Raw genomic sequence first — 27,222 nt, forward strand, 5'->3', positions numbered from 1 at the left:
GGATGTTTGGTTTAATGACCCTTTTCTGTTTTTTTTTCTCAGGACGAAGAATTCAATGAAATGATCAAATCGGACGAACGGATCAACTTCCTGTACGGTCATTTTTGCGACGACGAAATCGTCAACGAAGATCTGACGGAAGCGTTCGAAAAGCTGGTTAGTCTGGCCAACAAGTCCGAAACGGAATCGCTGTGGGCTCCGGTCAGTTGGGTACAATGAAGGCACATTTGCTCTGCTGCCACCGAACCGGAGTTTGTTGAGCTGACGTGAAGCGGTACGGAATCATCTGTTCCGGAAGATCGGTATAGTTCCGGGTTTTTGGTTCATCGTTTGCTACGGTCATCGGAGGAGTGACACTTCGGAATTCATATAAATCAAACCAAATCGGAAACGAATAACTTTAGTGAGTTCAGTTTAGTTCGTCGTTGAAGTATCTGTTTTGTTATGTTTTTTTTTTTTTTACTTAAATGTTTTGCGTCGGAGACACCGATTTCTGGCAACCCACAGAGAACCAAACGTCCATCTAGAATATAATTTACAATAATTTTGTATCTTTTAGTGGAATAGCGTAGGAACAATCGAGTTTTGGTTACCAGTTTTTCTTCATTTCATGGGGATTCAAGTGTGAAATTATTTATCATCAAAAATTGTAAATTATTTTTAGGAAATAACAAGATTTCTCGATAGGATGCGTGCCTAGTTTCGAACTTAATATTGTTTGATTTGAATCACTAATACATAACTGAATTTGGAATACTAGACAATATTTTAGTTTAGGTACTATGAGTAAAATCAATGCGTTCCACACTGCCCTTGAATTCAAAGCTAGCGAAGACGCGGTCGGTCGGTCACTTTCGGGTATAATTTTCATAACTTACAAAATGAAACAGCGACAATCCGCTGAGATTTCGCTTCAAATATACTGATCTGAACCATCTTTTACTGTGTCATTTAAATATACTTTTATCGGTACATAGTAGTTTATCGTAAGCCATCCCAGAGTAAAGTTGGATGCATGAAAAATTCTTAATTCATTCTCTACTAGCCAAATCCTGCCTGTGCTTTCCTAATCATTTCCGAATCCGATGCAGCTCTAGTGTTTAACTAAAGTTCCAACCACTAGCTTCTTCGTTTTATTTCTTCGTTTGAGGCTTCTATTGAATAAAGACTGTATTTAAAAAAATTAGACACACAAAACTGGCCGTCGAAAGTTTAGTTCAAATCTAATTAAATTCGATTTTTTAGGGAAAATGTCATTACTGTATATCATACCATAACCTCAACTCCAAACCAAATTTGGACGTTTAGACCTTTGACTCTGCGTACTTATGTGGCCAACTTGTTTTGACAGTTTCAAAAACTTAAGTATTGTGAAAACTATCATCGTTATTTTTATTTTTTCAACGCTTTGTCTTCTTCTCCTCAGTGCATGAACAGTATAGAACTGCTAGTGCAACTTGGTAGTTCAACATAAACCGCTGAGTAAATATTTTGTACCAGTCTCTAATCTAGAAATGTTATTTGGAAAGTAATTATCTCTGATACAATGATAGACTGACTCTGTGTGTCACATCGAGAGTTGTAAAACTTCATTCAATTCAATTGAAACCGAATTTGGAACACACTGACAATCTCTCTACTGCAGTAAACTTCACACTCTAACACACAACCTTTGCTGCAGTGCCGAACGGGCAGCATTCAGTTCTTCAATCGTTTCTCTCCTCTTCAAAGCTCATCTTATCCACCGTCAGTTGATCTTTTGAAGTAAAAAAAACATCTCTTTCAATACTGTGAGATCTGTTTTCAACTGAGGTTCATGTAAACATTCGAATTGGTGCAAGATAATAGATAAAAAGGCAAACCAGTCATGATAGTTGAAATATCAATTACAGTATGAACATAAATTTTTTTTTGTTTCGATTATAGAGGCTTTAACATTAATGTCATTCGCCTCTTTGGGCCAGAAAAACTTTCTGACCCTATGTGCGGGGTTGGGAATCGAACCCAGGCGGGCTGCGTGAAAGGCATCGACTTACCCATCACGCAAAACCCGTCCCCCCATATATAAATTATTTGTTTCCTCCTTCAGTTTTCATTTCTAATACTTTGGAGCAACATCTCATTACATTCCAAACAGTTGAAAATTATCGATTTTAACTTGATGTTTGAAAATTATCGATTTTAGCTTGATGATTGAAAATTATCGATTTTAGCTTGAAAATTATCGATTTTAACTTGAAAATTATTGATTTTAATTTGATAATCCAAAACTCAAATGTTAACCGCCACCCTCTATTTATAATTCTGACCGGAGAGAATTGCTGATTTTGAGTTGATGTTTGTACCTATTCATTCGAACTTGCTCACTACCAACAGCGAAGACAATGAAGCAGCTAGACGACTTGGCACTTGAAACTGAGCAAGCAAAACTGACTAGTTACGATTAATTCTTGCGGCTTCACTTGAGAATGACAACAAAAGTGAATTTCATTTTCATCTTATATTATTCGATGGAAAATGGAATTTTACCGCACTGGTCTCATCGCCTTTTTTAGTTTTGATAATACGTAGAGCCGTCGTAAACTAGTTTCAGTTTTTTACCAGTATTCAACGAGTTGAACAAATTCGGAAAAGACTGAAGAATGAAGGAGTGAAATAGAAATTTCGCGAAAAAATTACCGCAAAGGCGGGATTTGAGCTCGTACTATTTCTATCCGGGGAGCTCTCCAATTGCAACCTATGCGATCAAACGAGTTTTGGTTACCGGGTTTTCACTTGAATCTTGGTTTAAGAAAATTACTCTCGCCATTTCGACATGAGCCCCATTTTGAAGATTTTGACCACTAATTCCGACGGGTCGAAACCCAGAAACCAGGAATTCGTATTTCCAAAGTGAGTTTGTGTAGCCATCAACTGAAAAGACTTGTGAATTAGAAGAATATTTTGACTAGTCTTAAGAAACTAGCTTAAGCTTACATCTTCATATATGAAAGCACACATAAATGATGATTCAAAATCTTCAACACTCATCACCTCGTATCTCCGAGACGAGAAAACGGATCCGAATGAAATTGAACCACAAGATTTTTTGTTTGGATTATTTCTCGTTTCGTTTATAAAGGTTTCGGGTCAGCAGATAAGCAGCAGACTTGTTCTGTATTTTCAAGTTCTCAAATTGAAGCATTCGCAAATTTTTCGGCATTTTTATTTCAATTCTTGTATCGACACTTTCGTCGGCTTGCTTGACTCTTTTGACTATCATGATCACAAGTAGGCCTGATTTCACCTCATTTTTTCGGCAAATGAGGAAAATTTGTTATTTAAATTAAAAAGAACTGGTTGATGATGGGGTCCATAAGAGTCTAATAAGAGTCGAGCAAAGATAAAGCCAAAAGGCACCAAACGAGAAAAGTAATTAAGCATTATATTTTGCGTCAACATTGAAGAGGAGAATTGCTATCAAAGAACAAAATGTGATCTTCACAGTAAATGGATCTTCAAAGTACATCGTCGTGATTTATTTCTGCAACACTCGAATTAAGAACAGAATCGTAAACAGGAATAGCTCTTGAAATCAACATTACTTAATATATGAATCTTGTGCATAATTGAAGTCTGAGTAAATTATTAGTTTCAATGCTTACACTACACAGTCTAGAAATTTCTGATAATTCACCAGAAATAAATTCTCAAAATTTCTCCTATCTATCTCTTAAGTTTGTGTTTTAAAAAAATCGGAAAAATGAACTGAGGTAAATGTTCTTTCAAAAATTTAGCAGCACACTTCATTTCAACTTTTTATATTTTTACTCTTATATAAAACCAACCCGAATATTGACACGAACTCAAGTCGAAATCAAAAGTCATTTCAAGTTCATCAAATTAGCCGGGTTGCAAAAGCAAATTAGGTTTTGCACAAACATGCCACAACCTCACAAAATGAACAGAATGAATTTTTTTGACAGTCGACGTGTACTTGTTTACAGTTTAGAAGTTCATCAGAGGTTCATCGTTCGAATGTAAAACTTGCAAATCGCCTCACACTAAACAGATTCATACATATATCGCTCCTTAATGCTGGAAACACATACAGGGCAATCTTTTTAGTTCTTTTCACTGTGAAATACGTTTTCAACAGGCACTTTTTCGTAATTTTCAATTTTTAACTTGCAGTCGCAAAACAAAACAAGTACACGGCAATTAGGTTTTGCACGAACATACCATAACCTCACAAAATGAACAGAATGAACTTATTTTGACAGTCGACGTGTACTTGTTTACAGTTTAAAAGTTCATCAGAAGTTCATCGTTCGAATGTAAAAATTGCAAGTCGCCTCATTCTCAACAGATTCATGCATATATCGCTCCTTGATGCTGGAAACACATACAGGGCAATCCTTTTAGTTATTTTCACTATGGAACACGATTTTAACAGGCACTTTTTCGTCATTTTTCAATTTTTTACTTGCAGTCGCAAAACAAAACAAGTACACGGCAACTGTCAAAGATGAACTTGATTCATCGGCAGTTCATTTGTGTCGTCATCGTGCAAAACCTAACTGTCAAAGATGAATTTGATTCATCGGCAGTTCATTTGTGAAGTCATCGTACAAAACCTAATATAAAAACAAATGTAGTGCACAGTGGTTCAAAAGTCCAATTTCAAGCTCTTAATTGTAAACACGTTGAAAATGTTGTGTAGTTTTTAAAAACTCATGGAAATTGAAAATATACAAGTTTTCTCACAAAAACTGGTTTTGGGACACCCTTTTCAGAAAATGCATTATATCATGAATTACACTCAAGTTACGGGAATAGTACCACAAACGAATTTCCAGACATGACAGTCACGATCTTTTTTGGCGCACATTTACGGTCCTCCGTGAAACTGGCACCAATGGTGATAAATTGGTTGCACTGCTGAGTTCCCATCATCGCATTCATAATGCGAATGTCAAACCGTGAGAACCCTTTCGATACGTTAGCTCATTTGTATAAATTGAGATTTCATGGCACACTTTGGTCGAAATGATAACAATGCAAAAAATCTCGCGCTCCACCAAGCGGTGAGTGCGGTCATTTTAGAAGGTACCGGGAACGGACCAGATTTTTTTTAATATTTGTAAGCACATACATGTCTTTATTATTTATCTTTGATAGTACCTTCTGCAAATTTATTTGAAATGACTATTTGCACAACTTTATTGAAGTTACTTAGCCCCGATGATGGCTCTGAGATAAAATAATATTTTTATCTCACTTTTAGGGAGATGATTTAATAAAGACAAAATTTCCAAAAAATGAGCAACTTTGCTGAAGATACTGTACCTCGAAAACCACATTTTTAACGTGTTAACAATTAAGAGCGTAAAATTGCACTTTTGAACCACTGTGCAGTGGCCGGGTTCCCAGCTTGACGGATTTTCTCTTCGCGTGGCTCCTATTATAACAGGGTTGAGGACAGCTTTTTGTACGTCCGAAAAAGTAAATTCATTAAAAACGCAGTATGGTTTCAATTCAATCCACCTTTTTACATACATCTGCGTTCATTCGGAGTCGTTTGTAAAATTGATGGTCTTACAAGATGATGTTAGGAACGAAGTTAAGTTTAATGAAGTTGATGTTTAAAAGCTATCAACGGTTTGTTTACGTTACCAGTTACATGCATTTTAATTGGAATAAACCCGTAAATAAACTACTGATTGCTATCAATCGTGTAAACCATAATTCTAAATGAAAATGGTTTGCCTAAATGACTTTGATTTGAGTTTCATTCCGAGTAAGACAAGTCGTAGATAGGGTAAAATGCACCCCCGGAACAAAATGCGCCCCTTGCTTTTCGCAGACGTTACTCATTTTTTCTTCACAGAAATTTTACTGATACTGATAGCTTATCAAGGCAGGAGGCTACGAAGTAATGGTAGCTATGGGTTGAATAATAGATTAACAATGACAACATTTACATTTAGTTTTAGGTGTCCGTGCCATAGTTAGGGTTATCACCTAGGATGCTTCCCTCGCCCGGCAGCAATTTTTTTGGAAACAGATGCTACATTTGGTGATTTTCGGCATTGCATAAATTGTGCTGTACTTCCTGATTCTATAGACGTATTTGAGTACTAGTTTTACCTTATTTTTATCACATTGTTTGTAGTATGTATTTAACTATACATCTAATTACGGGAATCTCAACGATGCGTGGGTTATGCGCATTGCTTTGTTTAAGTGATCAGGTTCTTTGATTAACAACAATGTGTCAGCCCATGAGTGCTTATTAGTGGACTTATGGCTCTCGAATGGTGAGATTTAATTTTCCATTGGAGCGAAGACTGATCAAAATGAAAATTTTGTTTAAGCCGTCATGCTTTCAACTCTGCCAGCATAATTCGACACAAAATCTTAAAAAGTATCTGTCAAGAGCATCATTCCTTTTAATTAAATGTAAACAAATCGATAATGTATACTTGATTAGGCCATTAATCTCACTTTTGTCACATTTATTTGCACTATAAAATTTTAATATTGGTTCTCGCTGTGGTTGTTATATCCAAAGACCTGACTAAAGCAGCCAAAAATTGGATTTGATTTTATGCCACTCGGTAGACGAAAAAAGCCATATGCAAGTAAACTACATCGACTATGCAAAGTGTAAATGTATAATGCTTTGTTCAATCAGTTGTCCCTTGAAATGCATTTAATCACATCCCAGAATAGTAAAATTGGAAAAAACAGTACCGATGGGTCGAAGCTGAGGGCAATTTGGAGGATTGATATTTTTTCAACGAAATTTATACCCTTTTCCGCAAGCCAATTTAGAGTGGTTTTGGCATAGTGAGCCGACGCTAAATCCTGCCAAAACAGTGGAGGTGTACTATGCTTCTTATATAAAGGCAGAAATCTCTTCTGGAGACACTCAGATCGATAGATTTCTGCATTTATAGTTCCGGTAGTGTAAAAAATGGTTGACTTCAAACCACAGGAACATATTGCTTGCCATATCAGTATCTTTCGACCGAGTTTCTCTACTTGAATCGACCTGTCCGCATCGCTCACATCCTCCCCAACAACGACAGTTAAGCATTGTGGACCTGAAAGGATTTTTGAGTTCCTCCCATCGTCCATCAAAACGCATGCATCCGTACACTGCAAAAGACGCGAATATAATTTCCGGGCCCTTGTTGCTCGCTTCTTCTGTTCTACACTTTGTTTCGCGATTTTCTGCCTCTTGTGGGTCTTCAAGTGATTTCGCCTCTTGATATGCTGGATCATTCCGACATTCGTTCCTGTTTTTTGGCCAAATCACGTATTGACATTGATTTTTTCTTCAAGGCTAGAGATACCACTTTCTAGACTAGTTTCGGGTTGGAAAAACCGGGTTTTCTGCCTCTTTCCGGTAACTCATCCAACGACTAGTGTTCTACAAACTTATTAATGATGGTTTTACCACTGGCATGATGAATTCCAAACCTTAATTTCCTTTTCAATACGCGACATTTTGAAAACGCGGAATTTCAACCGCACAAACAAGTAAACATACGAAAGCTAACAGCCAAACACACAGCATGCTGTAATCTGAACATAAAAAAACATCACAATTGCATGCGTACAACACGAATGTTTGTGGATAGCTTATTTTCGATACACTCCTTATGTATCTAACTATACATCTAATTACGGGAAACTCAACGATGCGTGGGTTATGCACATAGTTTTGTTTAAGTGATCAGGTTCTTTGATTAACAACAATGTGTCTAATTGAGCTAAGTTAATAATAATTTTACGCCATATCACTTTGCAAGCGTATGCGTAATGTCAACAATCTTCTTTTCCTGATTTTAATCAATAAATTTTCCATATGGTTGAAAAATAAACCAACCAGTTCATTCTGCTTAGAGTTGCAATTTAAGAGAAGTGAAAATCTTAGTCAAAAACTCCTCCGATTTTCTGAAAACTGCTCGAGAAAAATTATTTCAGTTTCAGCTTACGTCCACTAACACATTAGATAAGCAACGCACACATTCCTTTATGGATTTTCTCTTGCAGAAATTATTGCGAAATAAAGATTTACGTACCTTCTTTTAGTAATCCCGTAACATAGTAACCTTCAATTTAGCACGCGAAAGGCGATGGATATGGTAGATTTGTTTATTTTGTGTAGCGCGATCTAATATAAATGCATTGAAGCAGTGTAGCCAACTATTTTATTAGGGAATTAAAATCTACAGTAATAAAATATAAGCAATTTTCCATTGAACATTCGTGAAAAATTGATCAAAACTGAAATTTCATCCAAAAAGTCAGGATTAACATTCGTTTAAGATTAAATTATTGCTAAAAAAGATTGCTCGAAACTCAATCGTTCAAGCAACTTTGATAAACTGGTTGCACTGCATATATAAATACGCAATACACAAATTACCAACACAAGTAAACTTGGTTTACATTTCATCCCTAAGTCCGGCAGCCCGGCAGCTACATCTAGGCCCAACACTACCGGGCGAGGCCCGTGCAGGTGGCAACCCTAGTGATGGCATTTCACTAGAGTGATACACCAGTGCGTAACTTTCATTTCTACACTGCGGATACATTTGGTGTACTCCACACATAGAGGAAAGCGCACTTCTTCTCAGTGTCCATTATACAGACTTTGAGTGTGCGCTTGTGTTGAAAGAAGCTGGTGCTAGAGAACCACATTCTCTTCACATGAATCGCTCCCACGTGCTCTCTCCTAAATACACCCAAGTGATCACTGGCGCGTGATGGTGAGCGAACACTTCTGTGAACTTCAATTAATAGAGCATAGATCTTGCCTTGCTATGAAAAATTTGCGAGGAAAAACGAAAATTCAACAAAAAATTGTTTTATTTTGCTGATTTTACGTACCCCACGTTACTTATACGCAAACCATTTGCTTGCTCTTCGTCACACAGAGGAGATGGACATCTCTGTTAAAGAATGTCCCAGAAAGTATGGACGCACTTTGATTTCGCTGTAAATAATTCACAAGTTTTAAATATTCAATTTTTTTCGATATACTGATAATATTAGACTACAACAAAAGAATAAGCTGGCGCACCTTCTTGCGAACGTTCCTCATTAAATTCCGTACAGACTTCTTGGCGACAAGTTTTGACACTTTTTTTTAATCTTTTACGAACTGTTGAATGGTTTCGGCTGCCGAGACATGTTTCCTAAGATGTGCCTTGGTTAATGCCCAAAATTCCTCAATTGGTCGAAGTTGTGGGCAATTTGGTGGATTCATGTCTTTTGGGACGAAAGTTACATTTTTGGTAGTATATCATTCTTCCGTTGATTTCGAGTAGTGGCAAGAAGCAAGATCTCGCCAGAAGACAACAGGATCCTTGTGGTTTCGAATCATGGGTAGATGTCGTTTTTGTAAACATTCCTTGATGTATATTTCGCCGTTCATTGAAACAGTGGTGATGAAGGGTTTCGAAATCTTACCGCAGCTACAAATTGCTTGCCAGACCATAGCCTTCTTACCAAATTTTTCGACTTCAATCGATGTCTCGGACTGGTTTAACGCTTGCCCTTCTTGCACCGTATAAAATTGTGGTCCCGACAAGGATTTGTAATCGATTTTTCAATTTTCAGCCAGAATCGTGTTTTACAGCTTTCGAAACCTCGGCCTGATCGATGCTTCTTGTTTCGGACTACGTTTTGGTTGTATCAGCTTCTTATAGGTTCGAAGATTCAAACGTTCTTTAGCACGAAGAACATTTGACTTCGAAGTGCCCAAGTGCCCGGCCATACTTTCTGGGACAGTCTTTAGTCATAGCAGAAAATTTTTGAATTTCATATGAATCTGACTTCTGGTCTCGGAATTACAGGAAAAACTACAAACTCAAAAGTTTGCTTTTATAGAAGAATGTATAAAGATGAGCAAACTTCTCAAAAGTAGTATATCAATTCCAACAACCACACAAACTCACAAGTACTTTACTCACCTTTCTCCGAGATGGCTTAACTAATTTTCTCAAACTTAGATGCAAATGAAAAATCTTACCATCCTTTACAAAATTCTTGAATTTTGTAAGAATATGACTTCCGATTCCGGAATTACATTGTGATGATTGTTTGAAATGTTAAGCCGCCGTTTAGAGCAATGATAAAAAATACGGAAAAATTCTGCTAAATTGGGCTCAAAACTGTTTCAATGCATAAGTCCTGTTAGTTACTGGACATACGAACCGACTTCGACAATACCGATCCCCGGAATGCCATTTGGCAAGTACTCACTTTTCTCAGAGATGGCTCAACCAATTTTCACAAACAAAAGGACCAAATAAAAGGTATTCTGAAACTACAGGGAAAAGTGTGTTTGAAATTCCAAACCGTCATTTAGACTACTTAGAAAACGGAAAAAAATCTTCCTATTTTGGTTTTAGATTTGTAGGCTATGCAAGTTTACACAGAAACAGCCTTCCCTGCTTCAAATCAATGAGCTGTTTTTTTAAGAATTCCACAGTAATGAGAAAGACATCATCACTCTACTTGGTAGGTTAAAATAGAGGTTTTGAATACTAACGAGACCGTTTTTTTTTTGCTTATGGCCTTGTTACTGCTTGCTGATCGAGCTTCGATCTGTTTTTAAAGACACATGTGAGTTTCAGGGTTTTGAAAAATTAAATATTTATTGAAATTTTATATTGAAATTGTATTTCGATTTGAAGAAACTTGTTTACGCATCAGGTTTCCCACGTTGACGAGGCAAATTAACTGTCAATGAAACAAGCTTTTTATTGTCCGCTACTAGGTTTTACACAAACATGACATAACCTCAAAAATAAACAGAATAAACTTTTTTTGACAACCGCCGTTGGTTTGTTTACAGTTTAAAAATTCATCAGTGGTTCATCGTTTGATTTTAAAAATTGCAAGTCGCCCACACTAAACTGATTTATTCAAATATCTCTCCTTGATACTGGAAACGCATACAGGCAATCCTAAAAATAATTAGGTGTAAAACCTAATTGGTGATATGGAAATAACATGTGAACAAACCACCGATAGCTGACAAACGATGTTCATCCTGCACATTTTGCGAGGAAATGTCAATTTCGTTCGAAACCTAGTTGTCCGGTCTTCTGACTGTAACCGCTTGATCAATTGCGATGATGCCATGACAGCGTGAGCAGTACACTGTAAGTTAGTTTCAAACAAAATCGCAGCAATTTTTTTCCGACACGCTATAAAACACCAATTTATCGTTTGTGTATCTCTTATTTTTTCAATACAGTCTTTATATGATTTCTGATAGAACTAATTAGTTTACTGTTGGTTAAAAAGAGCAGATGTATTTCTTCTAGCATCTGGAATGCTTTATTAAATTTGGCTTTATGAATCTATCGGCTGAGTGTGTCGTACTAATTATTTCGATCTATCTAATTAACAAATGTTAAATTCTGTAATCGACCTATTAGTTTCTGTTTACCACTGTATCAATAATAACCACATTCTAGTTGCGTCTTAGTACCTAATCTAACCGAAAAAAATCCATTGCGAAAATTAAGAGAGTTAATCGCTTTCCTTCCCAAACTGGCCTGCATAGAAACCCTGTACCAGATAATCATGTCTACTTCGGTAAAACCCAGTGGAACAATTCCTGCAACACAAATATTCCAACACGCAACGAGTAAAAAGAAACAAACAAAAAACTAAACCTTGCAGCATTCTAACTCGCAAAATATAGAGTTGTATATTTTCCGAAAATTTTAAATCTTCAAACTTTTGCCTGTCTATTTAAACTGAAAGATAACGTTCTTTACCTTTGCCGATATAGCATATAGTGTTTAAAACAAAAAATAAACATAAACAGTTCGTTGTACTAAACAAGCAAAAATAAAACAACAAAAAATGTCTTTCCCCTTTTGAAACAAACCACGTCGAATGCAAGAATAATAGCTACAAAAGAAATACAATTCAGAGCAGTTAGAGTAAGCAAAAAAGGAACTTTCTCTTACCGTAAATTCTAAATGAAACAAGAGCAGGATAGTGTTAGCGATTGCCAACAAAGAGAAGCTAGGTACGGTTCTGCGCAAGGAAGGAATTCTACCATAGCCAAACAACTAGGGATATGTACGAGACAATATAACCGCAAACCTATACAAATATCAGCAAACATGCGAAGGAATGTGCTATGTAAACTATACTAATTGTAAAATAATGAAGAAGAAAAAAACATGTAACTCATTGTACACACAAATCAAGTATAAATACATTTTCTGTTCGCCAACCTTGGGTAGTTCGTAGCAAGTAAGCAAATAAAAACAAAACGCTGCTTAGGAACGATTTTTCCAACCACTATCGATGTTCTCCGCTTTCTGCATTAACTAGCGAAACTACCCCTAGCAAAAACGACAACAACAACAACAACAAAATATAAGACCTGAAGTCATGAAACAAAACCCAACCAAATTGATGCCACAACATACAAAAAAAATGGAACCTAGTGCAGAGTTAAGATGATACAAAGTGAACTCACCAAAGGCCAGGATGAGTCATTGTGTGAACTTACAAATTAACAAAACAGAGAGGAGAAAGGAACAAAAGATAAAACGATGTTGTTTGTTGATTAGTTTTAGAGGCAAGGAAGAAGTTACAAATTCAAACGAGACAAAATGAGATAACGTTTCTTTTCAGCTGCATACATGATAAAGTCGAAACGAGAGAAATAAAACTATAAATTTTACAACAAGAAACAGCTGGATTATATAGTTCATTGAATAAACATTCTTTACAATCATTTCCGGTCGGATTGTTATTGCTTCTACTGATTATCCTTGATGATTTGCGGCTTGTAGTCCGGTTTGATGGCCTCCGCCAGGCTGTCCGCGTAGAGCGGCAACCGTTGGGTCATTTGAAAACCCCAGAAATCCTTTACCTGTCGGCACAGGTTTAGATCCATTTCCGCAATCAACAGACCGTCTTTATCACGGGATAATGCCGGTGTTCGGGTGCCATCCGGTGCCGCAATATAGGATGACCCATAGAATGGACCAAAATCTTTGTGCGACGGTAGTCCATTTCCGGAGGTGAACTCGTTCGGAAACACTTCCGTTCCGACACGGTTGATTGCCACCGTAAAGTAACTATTGGCAATGGCAGCATTCCGTGCTTCGATGCTCCACAGGGGTTCACTGAGGACACCAATCTGGAATGAAGAAAATATAACCTTTACTATTCACACATAACGACCGGTGGCCGTCGATGTACCGTCGCCGATGGATTGAAAACAATCTCCGCTCCGTTCAATCCGAACATCATCCAGTTCTGCGGGTGATGCCGACCGTAGCAAATGTTGATGGCAATGCGACCGAACTGGGTCTCGAAAACTGGATGACCGGTGTTGCCCTCGAAATAGTACGTTGACTCGTTGAAGTCCCCAACCCGGGGGATGTGATTTTTCCTATGCTTGCCCATGTAGTTGCCATTGTTCGAAATCACAACGGCCGTATTCCAGATGGTGTCGTTGTGGTTCGAGTCCCGTTCGAGAATCGGCGAAATGATAACCATGTTGTACTGTTTGGCAAGCTGGAACATGAAATTGAATCGATGCATTGAATGATGATGGGGAATCTATTTCTAATTGATTTAGTAACGTAAGAATTCACCCTTTATAAAATTCAATGATGTCTCATTTTTTTTTTGCTATTTGTTTTTTTTTCACCTTTTGTTATAGTTAACAAGACTCATCTTCAGCCGGCCGATCCAGGTGAGACGTTGTTTTAAGTCGCCTCTAACATAGAGAACAGACGCTCGTTTTCCCCTAGTAAAAAAACTAGTTACATAACACAAAGGGTGGAGATAGTGCCCAACGAAAATTTTTTTTTAGAAGAATTTACTTATAGTATCATGTCTATTAGTCTGAGGCTCGGTCTCATGTCGCAAAAGTAGTGAAAAAATATTTGAAAACGCTCAAGTGGTACATTTTGCCGCACCCGCCGTATTCTCCTGACATTGCACCTTCTGATTACTGGTTGTTCCGAAGGGATGCATCACAGTCTGGCAGGTCATCGGTTAACTTCTTTCGCACAAATCGAAAATTGGCTTCAAACTTGAATCGCCTCAAAACATGAGACATTTTTTCGAGATGGAATTCGAAAATTGCCTGAGAGATAAGAAAAAGTAGTAATTATCGATGGACGATACTTAGATTAATCTTTAAATTCTTTTTATTTCGAGTTAAATGCATTTTTGGCATAAAAAAACGAATCGATTTAATTTGTATTCCTTATAAAAAAAATCATTAATACATTTAGATTCTATAAGTAAATCAACTAAACGCTACAATCAATATTTTTCTGCAGAGTAGTTATTGTTGGGGATCCCTAGAAATTTGATCGGGATGCTTAAACCGAGCTGAGTGTTGCAAATTCATGAATTCTCGAGTAGGACAACCCTCTAACCCAATTCACAAAAAAATGTCTAATCCGATGTCACGTTATTTTTGGTTGTTGGCTCACAGCCACACACATATATTGACAACTACGGGAGCACAAAAAAAAACTTCTTGTTGGGTAGAAAAGAACCTTCCTGAAAGATAACTTGTATTTTCATACTATAATATTTAGAGTGTAGAGCAATTCAAATAGTATTGCTCTACACTCTGAACATGTACCAGGTGTGTCAGTTAATAATGTGGGCTTTTTTCAATTAAAAAACACATGTTGATTGTGAATAATAAGTTCGAAAGCTATGCACTTTTTCATCATTCCACCAACTCACGAATGCCACGACGAAAGAAGTCTTCATCTTTCAGTCGTGAAGCCATTGTTTCCACATATTCATAACTAGTGAAGTCCTGCTCAATAAAAACAAATGATGGACGGAAAGGGCCAAGTTTTGGCAGTATGGCGGGTGATTGACCAAAATTCATCATTTTCTTTTGGTAGTTAAAAATGTTTACAATCTCCCCCAGTTTTAGAAGCACGTAGTGAAAGGCACCACTGTTTTCGTTCCAAAGCGATTAGATGTTTGCAGTTGATGTCGATGGTTGATCAAGGTCGACACATGATTTTCTGCGTTGGGAATTCTCAATATGAACCCATGTCTTATCTTCCGCCACGGTACGGTGCAGAACTCCCTTTGTTTCATGCCAAGAAAGCAAATTTTCGCGCACCGATTTTTACTTTCCCCGCCTTCCGAAACTTTGCCATGTCGTTTAGACAATCAGAAATGGCTTGACGACTAACGTTCATCGATTTCGCCATTTGTTTTTGAGATTGGGCTTTGTCTTCAGCATTGCTTGCCATCCAGCATCCTAATTTTTTTTGTTGACCTTTGTGCAGTGCTAAAAACTGCTGACATTAATTTTTTTGAATGTCATATGCTGGAAACTTTCATGTTGCCTGCTATCCGGGCAGTCATATAAGAATGTCACGTGAATCGCACAGATGAAAATCGCATGTGACAGTCATGAGCGAGCGCTACGTGAATGTAATGGCGACAGTCTTACTCGTATTGCGCGATGAATGTAACGAAGAATAATAGTCATCAATCCACTGATAGATATATATATATATATATATATATATATATATATATATATATATATATATATATATATATATATATATATATATATATATATATATATATATATATACATACATATATATATATATATATATATATATATATATATATATATATATATATATATATATATATATATATATATATATATATATATATATATATATATATATATATATATATATATATATAGAGAGAGAGAGAGAGAGAGAGAGAGAGAGAGAGAAAGAGGCATTCGTTCTAAAAATACTCAAAACTACTACATTTTGAATCACCATTATCTTCGCTTTTCATCCAGTTATTATTCGAAAGTTTTTCAAAAATTCCTTTTTTGCGTTCAAAATGTTCACTTCATTAAAAGTATATGACACTAATTAGTAATTGACCAAACAGCAATGCTTATTCAGTTTTTTTGGAACAATATGTTACAGCAAAAAAATGGCACATTAGTTTCAACGGTGCCCTAATCTCTGTCTGCAGAGACATTTCTTGAAAAAATCTCGTATTATGAAATGGCACACATGGTAGAGAAACTGGATCTCCAAGACAACTCGATAAAGCCGCACTGTACATGTGCACGATGTACGAGTTTTTGTTTCGGGTTATTTTCATTTAGTAGTTTTACATCACGGAACACTGGAGTGTCGCTCGCCGCGCTTTTATTTATAACTCGTTTTTGAAGTATAAGTCGCACGTTACAACTATTCGTAATTTTAAAAAATATTTTCAAATAAAGGAGGGTATAATAACGACAAATTTACTGTCTACCGCGCAGTCCAGGTGGAAGTTGGCTTCATCGCTAAACATTATGTCGCTTAACTGTTGGATGATGAAGATCTCATATGGATGAAACAAAAAATATTCCTTGACCATTCGATTAAAAAGCGATGAGAAATTTGAAGAGCAGCCGTTGTTTTATACCTGAATGCGCCGTACTCTTCACAAGAGTGGTATCCGGACCGTCCGGAGGTGTCGTTTTAGTCAAAATTTTTCGATCATAGTTTCACAACATTGCGCGAAGACACCGGCATTTTGGTTTTAATTTAAAGTGTTTTTTTAAGTTCACGAGTAGTTGTAACGTATGACTGATTCTTCAAAATCAGTTATAAATGAAAAAGCGGTGTGCGACACCCCAGTGCTCCTTGATGGAAAATTACGGTTTCTGACTCCCTTGTTTGGTTTCAGTGTAACCGGAGAACGAAATGTGTCAGATTCAGCTATACGACCGTAGTAAAGGGTGATTTTTTAAGAGCTTGAGAACTTTTTTAAACAATAAAACGCATAAAATTTGCAAAATCTCATCGGTTCTTTATTTTAAACGTTAGATTGGTACATGACATTTACTTTTTGAAGATAATTTCATTTAAATGTTGACCGCGGCTGCGTCTTAGGTGGTCCATTCGGATCTTCATCTCACCGATTACACTATTCCAGTCAAATCGGGAGAACTATTTCCATAATCACTGGTTCCTTGTAGTTCCTAATTTAACACACAAAATAGGTTTCCTAATTCGAGTCACGTGTCTCCACATGGAAAAATAAACTAAAAATCACTTCTACTTAGCATTGAATCACTTCGTTTATCGCAAATTCTGTTAAAATATGAGAAGGAACATTTTAGAAGAATTTTATCGGGAGCTAACATTTTTCACGTCCACCCCTAAGTTCAAATCTAAATGACTCAAATCTCTTTATTTGCTTTTTCTTTCAATTTTTGCGGCTTATTTCTGTATTTCCCGATAATTTCTCCACTACATTTCGAATGTTGATGGTTTTAGTTGTAACATAGATAACAGATATACAGGCTAGAACAAAATTTTTCAAAATCCTGTGTAAATTTCAAATTTGCTATACGTTGGAAACACTACTGACACCTACTCGACTATTCGCCGCGATCTTTCAAAACGTTCCACTACGTTCCGGAACGATAGCAAAATCCTCCTGCCTGTTATAGAAAATATTCCAACTACAACAATTTTAACACTTGTCACATGATTTTCCTAAGTGTTAAAGGCAACTTTTTTCCATGTCGCATAAATTACACGAGAGTTCGATCGGAATAAAACAAAAATAAGCTTGCCATTTGAACCAACAGCAAAACAAAAATCTAGCGTGAAGTGAATGTTGCATCCAAAATTGTGGCTCATGTGAAAGCACCACCCAAATCGTGGTGGCACCTCGTGTCGATCGTGGTGACATCTGCCAGTGTTCGCCACGCTGATTGAGCAAATTTCACACACAGTTCATATGTGAGCCTGTATATCTGTTACCTGTGGTTGTAAGGATCGAAAGCGTAATCAGGAATCAGAATTTATTGGCTCAAGTTGCACGTTAGTACTGTAATAATCGATGTAATATAGTCACTTTTCATGTGCAAAGTATGTGAGCTAATAAATTCATTGATTCTTATGCTGACTAATCCTTGGTTAAAGTTTATTTGGAGCGGTTAGTTTCAAGCAATGAGCGTTCTGTTTTATAATGCCAAATAACTAAGAAGAGTATATCGGGAAGTTGCATAGTCAAATGAACGGCTGAGGGAGAAAATCAGATAAAAGAAACTTAGTTTTGAAAACCCGTTTTTAGTATTTTGAACCAGATAAAACATTTGTTTTGAAAGAACCGGCCAAGCTTTTGTCTGGTTATTTTATTCAAAGTTTTTTTTGTCCAGTTTTGTCAAAAAAAGATTTTTATGAACGATTTTTGCATTGCAAAATCCGTGTTTGTCAGTAGCACTCAATGCAAAGGATCTTACATAAAACAATACTCAAACAGGTTTACTGAACTAATTTGCCCTTCTCCGATTATTTCAATCAGCTAGTTAAGTATTCATTGAAAAACATTGTCGAAAATTAAAAAATTAGCACGAAAACACACTATTACACATAACAAATCATACCTCTTTAACCAACTTCGTCGTTGGACCATTCTCAGCGTCTTCTGCAAATTCACACCAGGGGAACTTTTCACGAGTGCAAAACGCAAACGGCATTGCTGAAATGTGAAACCGAATTAGCTACTTCGAACATAGAAAAACCCCAAACAAACAATCTTACTCCAAGCTTCCTGAAAGCAAATGATGTTCACGCCGGCATCAGCAGCGACCTTTAGAATACTAGAAACCTTTTCGTGCAGTGCATCGCGCTGCACGTGAATCGGAGCGGTCGTCGGGATATCGACGGAGTTCTGAATCAGCCCGACCCGGACAACTCTTGGACGCCGCAGATCTTCCTTGCGGGCGGTGAATGTGTACCCTTTCAGTTCCACTCCGACTTCTTTGGCCAAGAAAATTGTCTCTTCGGAGAACTTGATAGCATTGCTGCAAAAAATCAAATAGGGGAAAGTCTTATAAAGCGCCCCTGCTAACCAAAATGCCCCTTTCCTTTCTTAAGCATTAAAGACTTTTCTGAACCAAAGTTTTATCACTAACACTATCTTTCCGTAGGATCTTTCTGCTATGCAAGTTTGGTGGTTGTCGTTTTGCAGGAAAGTATGAAAAAACTAAAAATTTCATTTGGCAGCTTTTCGATGTAAGGTTTTGCTACGACTAAATAGATGTTTTATCCGCCATTTCTTTGACATACTGATTATCTTAAAACAGTAACTTTATGGACATTTCAAGAAGCATAATGCATCATTGTTGTGGGATAAAATGTCTTTTGTTGTGTGTCATACCACTGATTTGTTGTGAGACATATTTTACGGCTGCTGGGGCATTATGTCTGAGGCGAGCGAAAAAAACTAAGGATGTGGCCGTTTTGGAAAATGTGTTTATATCAATCAATTCTCATCTTTTCTATAGGAGTGCCCCACGGCTAGCATCTGCTGCCGGAGCATGAGATTCGTTTTCTTCACACGGTGTTTTTAGTGATATCGGAGCGTGCGTAAGACACTTATTGCTCTGACATCGCTACTAAGCAAATATGATTTACAACACCTGAGACAATTAGGTGTGTGTCTCTTTCTGGTAATGTGTTCCGTTGCTGATTCTGGGAGCGGTGCTTGTATCGCGAGGCCTCATTGTGTCTCGCGCGCTCTCGAAAAATGGAACAATCTGCTAGACAAATGACACATCTCTAAGGAGTTAGTGTAAAAATGTTATTTTACATGTCAAGGGTCACACTACTGGGTAGCTGTCTCGGAGTGGACTGTTGTGGTAGTTGTCTCGGAGAGTCCCCCGCCCTTATTAGTGTCCACCTTAAACACAAGTGCCTTTTGGCAAGTTTTTGTATGTAATGATCTTCTCTGTTCGTTTGCTGCCTTATAACATGGTATAGTGTTAGAAAGTACCATTGGCGCTCTTATGTCGTTTTCGTTTTTAAATTGCACTACACCGGTGTAGCGAAAGCTGCACCTAAACCGTTCGTTTTTACCAATTGCACTACACCAGTGCTACACTTTTTCTGCACCGATACCACTGGTGTAGCACTCATCAAAAGTTTGGTGTAGCTCTGTGCAATGGAATCGTTAATTGTAGTCAATGGTTACTGTTTATGTTTTCGTCATTTTTGTTCGTTTATTCATGCCTCAGTGTAGCACTGCACCGGTGTAGTGCAAATTAAAAACGAAAACGCCATTAGATAGCGTTCTTTGATCTTTCTTTTACTTCAAATCGCCATCGCGAAAGGTTGTATTTATCAACGCAAGCTACTTTGATTGTAGAATTTCTTAACCAATTTTCCTTTTTTTTTTCTCGAAAATGGCTACGAACTTCACTCCGACACCTGAGCACTCGAATGCTGCAGCTTCTGGCAGCCAAGATTCTGTTGTTTCCGAGATGGAATCTCGAAACGACCAGATTATGGATGTTGAAGGAAGCGGTCCTGAGAGTGCTCAAAATACGAGTGATACTCCATCCAATGCATTGTTTGCTACTGAGAAAAAGCAAAATGTGAACAATGGCAATGGGAAAAATTTCCTGCGAAACCGAAATAAGCGACTTCGCAAGAAAGACTCCTCCGAGAACAGTATTTCTCCATCTGGAGAAGTAGTCCCCGGAAAAACTGATCGTTTTCAAATCCGTATGTTGAACGGAATGTTCAATGAGGAACTGAAAAACGATCTAATTAGAGATCTAAATAAGTGTCTCTTTTCGACGCCACCTTTGTTTTTTATTCCCAACTTCAAGGGGCATGGGCTCAGATACGGCATCGTCTGGTTCTCCCCGGAGAATCAGGAGAGCAGTGACTGGCTCAAGCACAAGCTGGGACTGATAAACGAACAGGCTGGCGAAAATAGGTTCGTTATAGAACCATACAATTTGCATCAAAATCGGATTAGCCTCTCTGTTCCTTGGGACACAGAGGAGAGACTGGCTGATGTCGATCTTTTGAAGCGATTGCAACTCCAGAACCCCGAGATTCAGTTTCTTCGATGGAAGATTTTAAAAGCTGGTCCGGTTATTGCAGAAAAGCGCTTGTTTTTCTGCAGTATCGATGACTGCTCTCTTGGTCTTCTTGAGAAGAAGAAATTTTGTATGAATTACGGGTTTCAGAAAATTTTTGTGCGAGCTGTTCATCAGAAAAGGCTCAAACAAAAATAACAACCTATTGATAGGTCTTCAAAGCAGACTGTTCGGTATCTCTCAGAGGTATTGAATTTACTTCTGCTGTAATTTCTGTTTTTTCTAGCAGACTGTTCAGCATCCTGACCGGGTGCAGAATTTACTTCTGCTTTTGTGTCGTCAATTTCCTTTCTCCCTGTTCCAACCCTTACCTTTCCTTACATTCCTTATTTTCCTTTCTCCTTTGATACAGGAAAGTGATGATATGCAAATTTATGGCTAGGCACAAATCTCCACATAACAAGGGGAACGTGCCATCTGAGCCGATTTGTTCTGATTCCTGATAGGAGTCATTGAAAATTATGTTCCTCATCCGTATTGCAATGAAATACTTACATTCTTGAGGAAAATATATCAATACACTTGGAAATATCTCAATGTTTTCTTAAGGGGGGCATATTATAACACTTTACCCTAGAAGAGAAGAAACTTACTTGATCATATCAGGCTGAGGCACAGATACAGCGCAGAAAAACATAATTTTCAAACTTGCGATACACTGACACAGTGTCGTAAAACGCGATGAGATAAATTATTTTTAGCTTTCCACACTCCCGTTACTTCTTCACAGAGTCATGTGTTGCTTACTTTTACTCTCAGACCAATAAACTGAGGCGCACGATATGAGCGGTAATCTCAGAATCTTTCCAAGCAAAATCATCAAATTCAAATGACGATTGGAAGATTGGAGTCTTATCTTCAGCAGGTAACTCACAACAACCACACTAAATAGACCCGTTGTTAAAATAATTCGCTCTATTGGACGAGATAAGGCGTACCATCGAACCGATGGTGGTTTGTCATAAATCCATCGGAGATAATTCGAACATCCAACATTAACAGCCGGATGTTGTTTCCAATAATCACTGTTCAGAGAATCTGTGACTACTTACTCGTCCGCCCGACCATATAGAAGTCGTTTGACTTCACGCAACTCATCCTGGGGTATGTACTTTTCCAGAGTATCATCCAAACTTTTAAAGTTGTAGTCGGCCATTGTTGATGTTCAACAAACAAACTGACACGAAACACGTATGGATAGTTACTTGTAGCCACTGAGTGGTTGATAAAGAACAACAACCGTCGAAGGAGGTTAGCCGCCACCGAGAGAACCGAACCGAAACGTTAGAATGGTACCAAACGAATGAATGGAGTGTTGCATTTCAATGACACCATCGTGCTTCATAAATGAAACTTTCGATTATGAATGGGTGTGTGAGCGCGTAGTTTCTACGGTCGTGATGCTCGCAATGGTTGGATCGAAATTATACTAAACGATGTTCTTGTGATAACAATGAACGCGCACTAGTCGGTGTTGGTGGACGAAGGTAAGTAAACAACAGATATGACATACAGGGGGAAAAGTAGATTGGTTTGAAATAGTAAACAAACTTATAATATTTGTGACATTGAAAACCTAAAACAAGATTGCAACGACAAAAACGACAATGGATTGTTCTTTTTTACATTTTGTATTCGGCTAACGCAGTTCAATTTTAATTGCTAGCGCCACTTAGCAGTTCAATTTAAACTGCCGAGCAGATGCAAAGCTTACGTCACTTACTATTTATAGACGGTTAGCTCGTAATGGTAATTGGTGATTTTTGGAAGAGGTAGAGGATTTGATTTTCAAAAAAATCACAAAAAAAATTGAGAAAATGTTGGCCGCGGCTCCGCTTTAGATTACCCATGCGTAAGGTCAAATTTTGGCACACTCTTTCCAATATATCGGCTGGTATTCCATGAATAAATGCTTCAATCTTGGCTTCCAGTGCATCAGACATGAGCCGTTAAATCACACGGTAACCAATTGACGGACCCAAAACGTGAGGTAAACTGCTCACCGAAGGCGCCACTCCATTTGGTTATTGTTTCGCGTGCCATGTATGATGTGGTACAGTCTTGTTGAATCCACATATCATACATGTCCAATTTTCCATTTTGGGCAAAAAAAGTCGTCAATCATCACACGGCCATCGTCGCCTTTGAAGAAGTACGGCCCGATGATGGCACCGGCCCATAATTCACATCAAACAGTGACCAATGCATTGATAGCTCTTGAAATGCTTCTGGGTAATCTCATTTCAGATGCTGCAATTTTGCTTGTTGAAGTAACCGTTCAACCAGAAATGACCCAACTAACCAAAAGTTCGGATAAAAGGGACTGATTTGGCTTAAGCAGCTCTCAAAGTTCATCAATAGCATTCTAAGAAGCCCATTTTTTAAGTAATTATCCACACTTGAAAGTACGCGCGACGCAACCGAACGAACTTCTAAACTGCTTATACAATACATTGTTCAGCTTCTATGCAGCGAAAAAGTTCACGCGGAACTTATTCTGTACTTTCAAGTTGCCAAAAGTACCATGCGTACTCTTAAGCAGCGAGGAAGTTTACGCGGAACTTGTTCTGTACTTTGAACTGTCAAAAATTGCCACGTGTTTTCTTAAGCAGCTAGAAAGTTCACGCGGACTTTTAAGCAGTAAGAAAGTGGAATTTTTAAGTAATTGTGGAACTTCTGGGTGCTTGGGGAGCTCCGTCGCTGAACATATATAAAATAATTCTCAAAAAAAAAAAAGAAATCAGTATACTACTGTAGACAAAAGTGGTAACACCACACACAAATTACAGACATGACAGTGACAATCTTTTTTTGTCGCACATCCACGGTCCTCCGTGAAACTGGCAATAACGATACTGAACTGGTTGCACTGCCGAGTTTGCATCACCATATTTACAATGCAAATCGATCGTCCCACGACCAAAGGGTCTAACTGTAAATGTCAGTTTCTCTTTGTTTACTTTTTCTTTCGCAAATTTCCAGGTTGATTTTATCTTTGAAGCTGAACTCTTCGCATAAGTTCCAACCCAAAACCACAAACATTCTATTGATATTGAAAATTTTGAAGAAATTTCTATACCAGCTTTGTAATAATCGAAAGAGAAAGTGAACGAAGAAAGGCTCTCATTTGCAGATAGGCCCTTTTGTCGTGGGACTATTGAAATGTCAAACCGTGAGAGCCTTTCTGCTTCGTTAGTTTATTTGTAAATATTGAGATTTGATATTTCGTTTGATTTTTTTAAATTTTCGGCTAACATCATGATTTGATTCGTTTCGCGTATATCTCGGTTAATTTTTCAAAAGGGCGTATAAGCAAGCGACAGTTTCTCTTTATTCACTCTCTCTTTCGATTATTGTGATGTGATTAAAAAGTTTTTTCTTGATATCACTAGTCTGTTTGAAAGTCGAAAGTTTCGGGTATCATTTCATGCAAAGAGTTGAGTGATAAACGTGGAAACCGCTTGGTAATTAATAGAAGAGAAAGTAAACAAAGAGAAACTGTCACTTGCTTATACGCCCTTTTGAAAAATTAACCGAGATATATGCATTAATAACAAGTGGACGATTTACAGCCGAAAATAGTAGTTGAATGAAAATTAAAATATATCCTTTTTCCGTTGGCAGTAAAGCTGCATACAATCCATCTCTTGAGCGCTCGGGATTCAACTTGCTGATTTTCGACGTTCCGGAGCATTTGTTCTTATGGAATGTTTTCGGAATTCAACGGCTTAGCTTATATTTTTCAGTGGATGTTCTACTTTTTGATCCATATAATTGTAGCAAGGGATTTGTAATTTGCGGTATATTATTTTTTGAAAGTTTGCTTCTCACCCGACAAACATTTTGATTCCAAAATCTTAACAGATTTCATCGAACAAGCTGCTTATTGCCACATAAAACTTATTCAAGTTACCGTAGCTAACGAATTCTGTTGAGTGGATGTATCATGATCCTGTATAGAATGATCAAATTTCAATAAACGAATGAAATGAAATACCGAGAATGATGATTTGAGTGATTTGAGTGCGACACAAGAGGAAAAAGAGGTAAAAATGCCATCATGCACGGAGAACCCTTCGATCATAAAATTGCGATATCGCAGTTTTTGATTTTTACGATAGTTGATTCAACTAATTTCTTTTTGATTCAACCAATATGGTTTTTGATTTGCATATACAGGGTCTGGCACTCGAAGTGTAACCAATTAAAAAGGCCATAAATTCAGTTTGGAAAATTACTTTTACTTAATTCGAAGTACAAAATGTGTAAAAATAATACAAAATTCAGAATCAATTCACTTTTGCTCGATATGACCACCTTTTGCCTTGACTTGATGACTTGAGAGAGCGAAGGAGTTGCTTCGTTTGGCCGAAAGCGGTCAATTTCCGAACATTGTATTTTTTGACGAGAAAATTTTTCCAATTGAGAAATTCGTAAACTCTCAAAACGATAGGGTTTACTTGACCGACCGTTCATACGAGAATTTGAGTCATCGATTGGCCACCAGGAGGTAGCACCCGCAACAGATAATGGTTTGGGCCGCTGTAACCGCAGATGGGCGCTCTCCAATCGTTTTCATCGAGCCTGGCGTCAAGGTAAATGCGACATATCATCAGGAAAGTATTCTGGAGGTTGCTTTGAAGCCGTGGGCAGACAAACATTTCGGTGGCAGACCATGGACGTTTCAGCAGTACTCGGCACCGTTTCACAAAGCTCGAGTGAACCAAGAATGGCTGAAAAACAACGTTCCGAACTTCATCACGTCCACATAATGGCTCTCGAATTCACCAGATGCGAATCCAATGGATTATTCTCTTTGGGCCATTTTGGAGAGCAAAGTCCGAACTAAAAGATACAACAGTCTCGAGGCGCTGAAAAAAGTTATTGTCCGCGAGTGGGCCAAAATATCTGCAAGTCACATTCGGCCAAACGAAGCAACTCCTTCGCTCTCTCAAGTCAAGGCAAATGGTGGTCATATCGAGCAAAAGTGAATTGATTCTGAATTTTGTATTATTTTTACACATTTTGTACTTTGAATTAAGTAAAAGTAATTTTCCAAACTGAATTTATGGCCTTTTTAATTGGTTACACTTCGAGTGCCGGACCCTGTATTCAAGTAGTTGTAAAACATGTTGTTTTGAATGCTGTCAAATGCCGGAGACAATTGAAAGCAAAACAATAATCGCAATGCGAAAGCAACCACTTTTTTAGTTGAAATCTGTTCGCGTCGCTTCAAAATGTCAATGAAAACAACATCGATGGTTAAAGCGTTTGGTGAAATTGTGTTCATTTGATTTGAAAAATGTATGATTCCATAACAAGTGTTTATCTAACAGCGGTGTTGTGATAAAGTTAACCTTGTTTAAGATGAAAAAGATTTGGTGACAAATTAGAAAATGTTAATGAATGATCATCTCGTAATCTTTCAGATATGCGCAAAAATTTTATGCTTCAAATTCGATCATTGATTTACTTCCAGCTGTTTGATACCGAAGATGATGTTCATGCATTAGCAATAAAACGCTTTTTGACATGAATTTAATTTATAAAAGTAACAGAAACGAAGGGTTTCAAACACACAAAACGCACTGCGTTTGAATGGCGCGTTTGAATTGCCGTCGAAAAATTCCAATTCCCAGCGGTTGCTGCACCCAAGCTCATATAAATTGACGAAAATTATCAGTGCACCCGTTTGAAGGCATCATCTTCCAATACTCATTTTAGGTCAGGTATATTTTGATTATTTTCGTAAATCAATAACATCGTTCGAGTTGATTCAACTATTTGCAATGTCTAGAACAAATAAAACCGATTTATTTTTCAACTAACAGAATTTTGTTTCAATAACAACACCAGTTATTTCAACAAAAATATTTGTTGAAATTGAAAGGTATGTGTCCTCACTAATTGACAGCATTTTTTTTTTTCAAACAGTTAAATTAGTTGTTTCTACCATCGTTTCTGCTAATCGAAAAACAAAAATGACAGTTTAGTTGAAACAACAATCGATTAGTTGTACCAAATTTTAACCAATCGAATTCAGAAAATCAACTAATATTCTGGTTGAAATGGGATCGCGGGTGGTTCCGTGTGGCAGCCATTCTAATGCCCGGCCGCCTTACCTTACCTCCCCATCGCTTATGAGGAAGTCATGGCTGCCAGCTATTTGTCCTACTCTAGACAGCCAAAGTAACCAGATCCGCAAGTCGAAATGAGATTTCTTCTTGTTTTAGCTAATAGTTAGTTTATTTTAGTTCGAAGTA

General features: G+C 37.5%; 2 protein-coding genes across 10 annotated transcripts in view; one reads left to right on the top strand and one right to left on the bottom strand.

Moving 5' to 3' along the window:
- Positions 1 to 12,768, top strand: part of LOC131430235 (MAGUK p55 subfamily member 7) — a 64,950-nt gene extending 52,182 nt beyond the window's left edge. For all 9 annotated transcript variants that reach the window (XM_058595016.1, XM_058595022.1, XM_058595018.1 and 6 more), the window contains one exon: positions 43 to 12,768. In XM_058595016.1, the coding sequence (XP_058450999.1) occupies positions 43 to 219 (177 nt within the window). In that variant the 3' untranslated portion in view covers positions 220 to 12,768. The remainder of the gene's footprint in view (positions 1 to 42) is intronic.
- Positions 12,708 to 22,278, bottom strand: LOC131430236 (beta-ureidopropionase). Its single transcript, XM_058595026.1, has 5 exons — positions 22,012 to 22,278; positions 18,612 to 18,874; positions 18,455 to 18,549; positions 13,237 to 13,554; positions 12,708 to 13,174 (listed from the first exon to the last, which is right to left on the bottom strand). Exons 1-5 carry the CDS (start codon positions 22,113 to 22,115, stop codon positions 12,791 to 12,793), a joined length of 1,164 nt encoding a protein of 387 aa, XP_058451009.1. The 5' UTR covers positions 22,116 to 22,278; the 3' UTR covers positions 12,708 to 12,790.
- Positions 22,279 to 27,222: the final 4,944 nt, after the last annotated feature.

The sequence above is a fragment of the Malaya genurostris genome, chromosome 2, assembly GCF_030247185.1.
Source record: "Malaya genurostris strain Urasoe2022 chromosome 2, Malgen_1.1, whole genome shotgun sequence".
In the NCBI taxonomy this organism is placed as follows: Eukaryota; Metazoa; Arthropoda; class Insecta; order Diptera; family Culicidae; genus Malaya; species Malaya genurostris.

Excerpts from the sequence above, each read along its gene's own strand:
- LOC131430236 (XM_058595026.1), bottom strand. The coding sequence starts at position 22,115 with ATGGCCGACTACAACTTTAAAAGTTTGGATGATACTCTGGAAAAGTAC. Across the intron at positions 18,875-22,011 it reads CTATATGGTCGGGCGGACGA|CAATGCTATCAAGTTCTCCG; the intron begins GTAAGTAGTCAC and ends GATTTTTTGCAG. Across the intron at positions 13,555-18,454 it reads CGACGAAGTTGGTTAAAGAG|CTTGCCAAACAGTACAACAT; the intron begins GTATGATTTGTT and ends TTCATGTTCCAG.